Source organism: Nicotiana tomentosiformis, chromosome 1 (genome assembly GCF_000390325.3).
Source record: "Nicotiana tomentosiformis chromosome 1, ASM39032v3, whole genome shotgun sequence".
Lineage (NCBI taxonomy): Eukaryota > Viridiplantae > Streptophyta > Magnoliopsida > Solanales > Solanaceae > Nicotiana > Nicotiana tomentosiformis.
Genome location: NC_090812.1, coordinates 35,891,246 through 35,898,687, shown reverse-complemented (window position 1 = coordinate 35,898,687; position 7,442 = coordinate 35,891,246). Strand labels below are relative to the sequence as shown.

The 7,442-nt window shown below is 36.4% G+C and overlaps 1 protein-coding gene across 1 annotated transcript; it reads right to left on the bottom strand.

Moving 5' to 3' along the window:
* Positions 1 to 245: 245 nt before the first annotated feature.
* Positions 246 to 7,151, bottom strand: LOC104109192 (4-hydroxy-tetrahydrodipicolinate reductase 1, chloroplastic-like). Its single transcript, XM_070181213.1, has 9 exons — positions 7,017 to 7,151; positions 6,699 to 6,906; positions 6,027 to 6,264; positions 4,472 to 4,605; positions 4,312 to 4,386; positions 2,863 to 2,964; positions 910 to 1,019; positions 695 to 782; positions 246 to 516 (listed from the first exon to the last, which is right to left on the bottom strand). The coding sequence occupies exons 2-9, from the start codon at positions 6,885 to 6,887 to the stop codon at positions 448 to 450; spliced, it is 1,005 nt and encodes a 334-aa protein (XP_070037314.1). The 5' UTR covers positions 6,888 to 6,906; positions 7,017 to 7,151; the 3' UTR covers positions 246 to 447.
* Positions 7,152 to 7,442: the final 291 nt, after the last annotated feature.

The following is a 7,442-nucleotide window of genomic DNA, read 5'->3' as shown; positions in this document are numbered from 1 at the left end:
ATTTACAAATTTGAAAACTTGATAAAAAGAGTACTGTAAGTAACAATAATTAATAATTCAAAATATTTAAGAGGATATGAAAAATCCACTTGACTCTCAAACTCAGAAGAGAGAAATAAAGGAAATACTTTGATAACACCCTCGAGCTTGCTTGGGATTTGTAAAACTGCAAATATACATTGGCATACTATTGATTCTAGGCAAGATTACATCTAATCCCGGCATATTACAATAATTGAACCAGATAAAATCAAATCAAACCTAATGAATGTAAATCATGTAATAATCTCAATAGTAAAATAGCCAAAACTCAATACATGGTGAATATTGTAAAATAACCACTGGAGGGAAAACAACAAGTAAATTGAACCCAACATTTGTTTCTCTGCATTCCTAGGTCTAAATGTTATACATCCTACTCCAGCATATGTTAATGTTACTCAGCTGTTATCGCATGTTTCCCTCCCGCAGCACATCGATCATGTCGTATATTCGCTTCTCTTCTTTCAATTTCACCTATATTCAGAAAACATCTACTGTTATTCTTTGGTGAATGCAGAGTAAAAAGCTAGAACACATCACAAAAATATTTGAAACTTCTATTTCTAACTGAATTTGTTCCTTGAGATGCATGGTGAAAGCTCTGCAAAGAGAAGCTCCAATAACAAATTTAGACATTTTTTGTTCAGATTACCTTCTTAGCAAGGAAAAGTGTAGCATCAACTGTTCCCTCTGCATAGATTGATCTACCACAAACATTGTGTTGAAATTCAAAAGAAACCCTGAAAAAGGATATACAAAGTTAAACCTTATAAAAAAAAAAAGGGAGATACCAAGTTAAAGTTGTTCAATTTATAAACATTGGCAACAAAAATAAGATAGGGGAAAGCAAAGGATAGACAGTATTACGTTCCGTCTGGTGAGGTCAGATGGTACATGTGGAAAGCATGACCTAACAAGTGTTCTTCTGGGACACCAACCATCTCAACTTGTTGCTTGGGATCTCGTATTAGTTGTACCTGACAGAATATTCATGAGGATAATTAAATATTCTGTTAGGGATCTGAGAATCGGTATTCTACCTTGTAAAATGCAAGTTATATAGAAAAATCACTTTCAACGCTTGAGAGCAAATTGAATTTCTCTATATGCTCCAACTCCAATTTAATTTAATCTTTCTTCATTCATTTCATTCGCTTTTCCTCCAAAACTCGGAGAAGGCTGAAAATATTAGACCTTGTATCTTTCGTTTCATTCTCCTTCCCTTCCAAACTTGAAGCACAGTTTGAAAATATTTGGTAACTTGACAGTCTGTAGAAAAACCATCCCAGACAAGCTTAATAGAACTGTAATCCTGTACAGGAAATAGAATTTACTCGAGACTTTTTGCTGTTATTGAAATTGTACAATGGATTTAAGAGAACGTGGTGAGTTCTGCTAGATGAATGTCCAAGAAAGAAAGAGAAACATATATCTGCAAGTTAACTACAGGAATGTGTGTCCCAGGAAAAGGGTTGCGGAAGGGGTCGGAAACCCCATAGCAAAATGGCACTATGGGAAGATATACGAACCAGATGGAATAAGATATGATATAGGAGCAAGTAGCATGACAATAAAGTGCCAGGGATGATAATATATTGATAGCTTCGGAAGAAAAAATAGTGGATGTTATCTGTACTCTATGTCTGTCAGATCTCGTCACCATTTCAGAAATTTGATTCAATATAAAGAAAAGTTTTAACGCAAAAAGCGCCATTTTGAAGCCATACACAGGAGAGGAGGGAGGTGATACATTCATATTGTACGAGTCTGATAGCTTTATCATCAGATCCTCTCATGAAGCCCATTTCAGTTATCTAAAACATGGTTAAGTTAAAACACAACAAATTTGTTTGTGGCAGTTATTTCCACTCAACTTGGCTCCACAACCTAGGCCTGAAACTCTCCATCAATGACCCTGAATTCAGATGCTTCACTTTACGAGCTATGAAGCATAAGAACTCCCACGGAGCAATAAAGTCAATCTTTTTCTCGATGCTATCAGATTCTTTCCCGTTCAACTTATTTAAGCAGGACGGTAAAGTTGGCTCCACAACCTAGGCCTGAAACTCTTCATCAATGACCCTGAATTCAGATGCTTCACTTTACGAGCTATGAAGCATAAGAACTCCCACGGAGCAGTAAAGTCAATCTTTTTCTCTATGCTATCAGATTCTTTCCCGTTCAACTTATTTAAGCAGGACGGTATAGTTGGTGGTATTAGAAATGGAATGCAATGGACTATGTCATGCAGTGTCAGGAAAGCCTTTGTGTGTTGGAGCAACTGGAAAGTTGACAAGTCCATCAAGAAAATCTGGTCTATGGTTCCTGCTACTATTTTGTTGGGCTAATGGACAAAAAGGAATCAAAAATGCTTTGATGGCGTTACAACTGCCAGATGCAAACTTAAGGCTAGATGTTTAGTTTTCCTCTTTTGTTGGGTCAATCATACCCGTGTATAGCCATGACCTCTTTTTGGAATTTATCAGCTCTATAGTCCTTTAATAGGTTTCTTTTTTGTCTTCCTTAGGAGCTGATATCTTCCTCTTTTGTAATTTATGCATCTTCTGGATGCTTCTGTTATTAATATACAGGCACTCACATCATCAAAAAAAGTTGGTGGTATTAGAAAATAGTCAAATTGTGTAAAGATGAACGCGTTCGTAAAAGTATAGAAGACCACGAGCACTATTTTATGAAAGGATAAAGTCAAGACGAAATAAAATGGAAGAAGGAATGGAAATTTGAGAGAAAAGGGTATGGAAGAACCACAATAGGACAAATGTTCTGTCATTATTGAATAAAAAAAAGTTGTAGACGTACCTCATCCAAATCAAAAGAAACGCCTAATTTCTGAAAGCAAGAGATAACAGCCTTTGCAGTTCCAGAGGTGTCCAATTTACTTGCTTGATGAGACTCCATCACCTTATAATTTGATAAAGAGGCTCAAAATTCACACTTCAATCACAGGATACTATAAATCAAACTCAATTTTCTGTTAACACATTGAGATGAATAAGACTGCAAAAGGATCAGCAAAATAGAGAATAATAAAGGGCAAGCAAAGAAGAAAACAAATGCACCACAAATACACCGATAATTAGCCAAGGCAACAAGCATGCACATCACATATATGATCGGATTCCCAGATTTGCCTCAATTAGATATAGATATCTTAGGTTAAACAGCACAATCGAAAAGAGTAACTCCAATAATTCTTCGGACCAGTTCCTTCATATTTCAGTAAGAAAAGCATGAGGTATATCCACTGTATGTCAAATCAGAAGAAGAAAATAATAAAAGAACCGAACCAAAGAAAGACAGTCTTTAAATCGCTCTGCCTAATCCTGGAGCATGCAAATAGTCACCTAAAATGCAGGCATGATACCTGGTGGGTACTAAATGATTTAATAGGAGTTTGGACAATATTTGGTTGAAGTTGAAAAAGAGTATTTTAATGTTCAGATATTTGCAAGGCATTTCAGACCCCTTAATGTTCCTGCCTATTTCTCTCCATTCATGAACTCTTAAGAGGCAAACCAAAACCCCAGTTGTAAAAGGAACAGCTGCTAAACTCCTCAATGAGTGAGGAACAGCCATTGTAATCACGCAGCAAGATGAGATAACATCCAGCGGCCTAGTGGCCCAATCACACACGAATCGAACAACTGGTGGTTTCAATTGGCCCTTTAGATATCCAGCCACAACATGGACACGAAATGCCAAATACAGCAATTCGTGTATACCCGTCACCACTGAGCTATATATCTTCAGTATTAAAAGCTTCATGTACACAATCTCAAGCAATTACTATTTTTGAGGTCGTTAACTCTAAATACATCCATAGAACATGTACCACGAAGATGGATATTAGTGAAAGATGTAAAAATGGTAACCAGTTATTTAGCGCTTAATTACTAGTCAAATTCTGCTGTCTGCCGTAAAATTGATTCCCAGTAGCTCTTAACATTTTCTATAGCAACATTAAATTCAAAAGCCATTTGGGTTTAATATATGCAAATCTCCGAAGGAAAAGAATTTATGTTAACCTCATATACATGTATTGTCAACGAGATCAGAAACCGAAAATACCAATGCAAGTAATGCAACTAGGCACCTTCATGGTAAAAGAATGAAAGCATACAAAATATAGTCAGCATTTCAATTTAATCTGAAATTGTTTAGTTATCAAGGTCTCAATAAGAAACACTTTGGCTGAATATACAAGAGCTTGTAAACCAATGGTCAACTCGCACGACGAAGAAGACAAACCTGTAGAGTGTACCCAGAGAAAGCTCCAGGGAATTGTTCGGACATGATTTCCATGGCTGCGAGAAAAGCTACCACCTAAAACAGAGGCAAGGTATACCCCCTGTTAAACTAAAGTCTGGCATACTATTAAAAGAAAATAGGAAGAGCAAAATGTGTAAACCTGCTTTCCCATTTGTGGTGAGATTACAGCATAAACTTTTGAGTCCGCCACTGTTTTGTAAAGCTTCTCCCTATCTCCACCAGTGGTTCCCATCACAAAAGGCACTCCAACTTTGCAATATAATTCAGCATTATCTGCAGGTTCATAGTGGTAACAAGAACATTACAATGGCATCTCCTGCGGAGAATGTGATAGATATCATTTTGGTGCTTTTGTTTTTTAAACCTCATTCCACATCCCCTTTTCCCCTCTGCTAAAGACATGTGCAATAGATATCACAGGAACCTACTTATGCTGGTAAATTTTATTTATAAAAACTTCAGTGTCTAGATGATTGGGTATCTGAGTACGTAGACAATCTATAACGTCCAGCATTTTATCAAAAATCATTACTAACCTTCCCCGTACACCAAAACTTTTAAGTCATAAAGACATCTACACTTTATAAGAGAAATATTCTATGTTTTACTCTTAACACATTTGTGGTTTCTTTCTAACAAAATTGTCCAAAATATTCATAAAGGAACAGTTCTCCGTGTCTACCTATAATCATTAGCTTCTGCTGTTACCAGCTAGTCACTACTTGCTTCCCAGCATCACGCACTGAATACCTTAAAAGTTCCAAAACATACACACAATTTGCCAAGTGGCAATGTAACAGGATATATCTTAAAGATCTAGCAGAATCTTCACAACAACAAAAAAAAACATCTTCTCTGCAAGTTGTTTTGTATTAGACATGTGTGATGTGTCATGTAAAACCTAGCCACTAAAATGTTTCCGCTGCTGTCCACATCATTCTGCACTCCCCTTCACCTATTCTTGTGCAGTTATAGTTCTTGTAAATGATGTTGTCTACTTCTTCCATTCCAGAGACTGAATATCTCTTCAAAAGCATACCTCCAAGGATAGACCCCAATTGCTTGTTGTGATAAGGTCAACCAATGTTGCTAACCACTTTTCCTTCTATAACGGAGAAATCCCCGATGCCAGTGGCGCACAGTTCGAAACTCGATAGATAATGGGTCCGTCCCTCTACCTTTCTCCCCTTAATTACCGTGCTTTTGGTTGCGGAAGGGATCGAACTTGTGATTTGCGCCTAAAACCCACACTCACGTGTTGAACTCTTGCCCCTAGACCAAAGGCCAGGGGCAATGTTGCTAACCTATTGTTTATGATAACATGTGGATATGCTTCCTTCAAGATTGTAATTCCACACTATTAATAACAAAACAACATTTATAACTAATAAAGCCCCTCAAATTTCAGAGAGGATTTAGTACAGGAACAGCAGTAGGATCTGTTCATCTGTCTTCAATAGGACAGCGGTATTGTTTGATCCTTATTTCCTTTTATTTTCAGTACCAGTGATTCAGCAGGTCTAAAGTAATTCGTAGAGAATGCTTGACCTTATTTTCAGATGAAGATATCCAAAAGTATCTGAGCATTGGGATCAAACACAATAAAATCAAAACTTAAAGGAGATCAATACATGTGTAGCATATCAGAACAGCCAAAAGATACTCGAAAGTAACTTTTTGAATCTTTGTCTTACCATTCACAGCGGCAGGCACTGTGTAGTCCACTACAATTAAATTCGGGTGCTCCTCAAAGACAGAGGACAAGATGTTTTCTCTGTCCGAAGGACCATGCACAGTTATCTCTTTTCCACTCACCTCCACAATTTTTCCTGCATCTCCCGGACCACTAAAACATACAGAAACAGGTTGAAGTCCCGCAGAGATTGATGCTTCAAGAACTGCCCTCCCCATTTTACCAGTACAACCATTCACCTTTATATCATCAAATAAAACCAAAAAAAAAAATTGAGCTTAATCAATCTGAATTAAAAAGTACTCACATATAACATTGTTAAAAATTCTCATACTATAGCTTAACTTTTGAAGAGACTACCATATTTGATACCACCAATTGCAATTGGTATAAAACATGACTTTAAGTTATGTACACTAGCTGTTAATGATATTTTACACTGTAAGGTCACTCAAAGGATATCTACAGACTAGAGGTAAGCCTCCTTAAAATAGGTATAGGTGACATGATAATGTAAAAACTCCTTACACGGATGGTGACTATAACTTTAAAACTCGTAAATATTTAGAACAGTTTTAGCCCGTGTAGTTAAATGTCATCGCGTAGTCGCTACTACAGCAAAAAATTGAAACACCAAGTAATAATAATGCCAGGTAGATTGAAGGGAAGGTACCATTATAGGAAGTGCATCGATTGAAGGCGTGTTCTGAATGAGCTGAACATGTTGGTCAGAAGTAAAACACATTTTCACCAAAGATTTTCGCCCTCTGACAAAACTACTACTATTACCATTTTTGCTGCTATAGTTGTAATGAATTATTCCTCCATGGATGTTCGATGGAACTTTAATGGCGGCCCACATTGTTTATCGATGGATTTCACTGGAACAAAAAAAAATGCCACATCGCCCAAAAAATACTTTCAACATTGAAAAGAAAAACATAAATTATACGAATTTTGGTCCATTTCGGAGAATGGAGAAGGATAATACCTGAGAAAGCAAAAGAGACGGAGGAGATGCTAAGCCGCCAGAGGTTTTGGGTTTTGAGTTTAAAAGTTATTGGGTTTTGTGCAATTTAGGTTAGTAATTTTTTTGGCAAAAAAGCGTTAGGACTTGAACCGGATTTTAAAGCCGCTACATGCTACATGAACTTTTTATTTTTGGATAGGGGTCTTTATTTGTCCATGTACTATCATAAATAAGTCTTATTTATTTTTTGTTTAAATTTTTTATTAAAAATATTCCTACAGTTATACATTAAGTTCATATTTATCCCTTACACGTTAATACGGATTACATTTGTACTTCGTTATACTTTAGGATCATTTTTACCCCTTCGTTATACTTTAGGATCATATTTACCCCTTCATTATACTTTAGGATCATATTTACCCCTCTACTCTTCAAAAAGGGTTA

Excerpts from the sequence above, each read along its gene's own strand:
- LOC104109192 (XM_070181213.1), bottom strand. The coding sequence starts at position 6,887 with ATGTGGGCCGCCATTAAAGTTCCATCGAACATCCATGGAGGAATAATT. Across the intron at positions 4,606-6,026 it reads AGTGCCTGCCGCTGTGAATG|ATAATGCTGAATTATATTGC; the intron begins GTAAGACAAAGA and ends ATGAACCTGCAG. Across the intron at positions 1,020-2,862 it reads TTTCTTTTGATTTGGATGAG|GTACAACTAATACGAGATCC; the intron begins GTACGTCTACAA and ends ATATTCTGTCAG.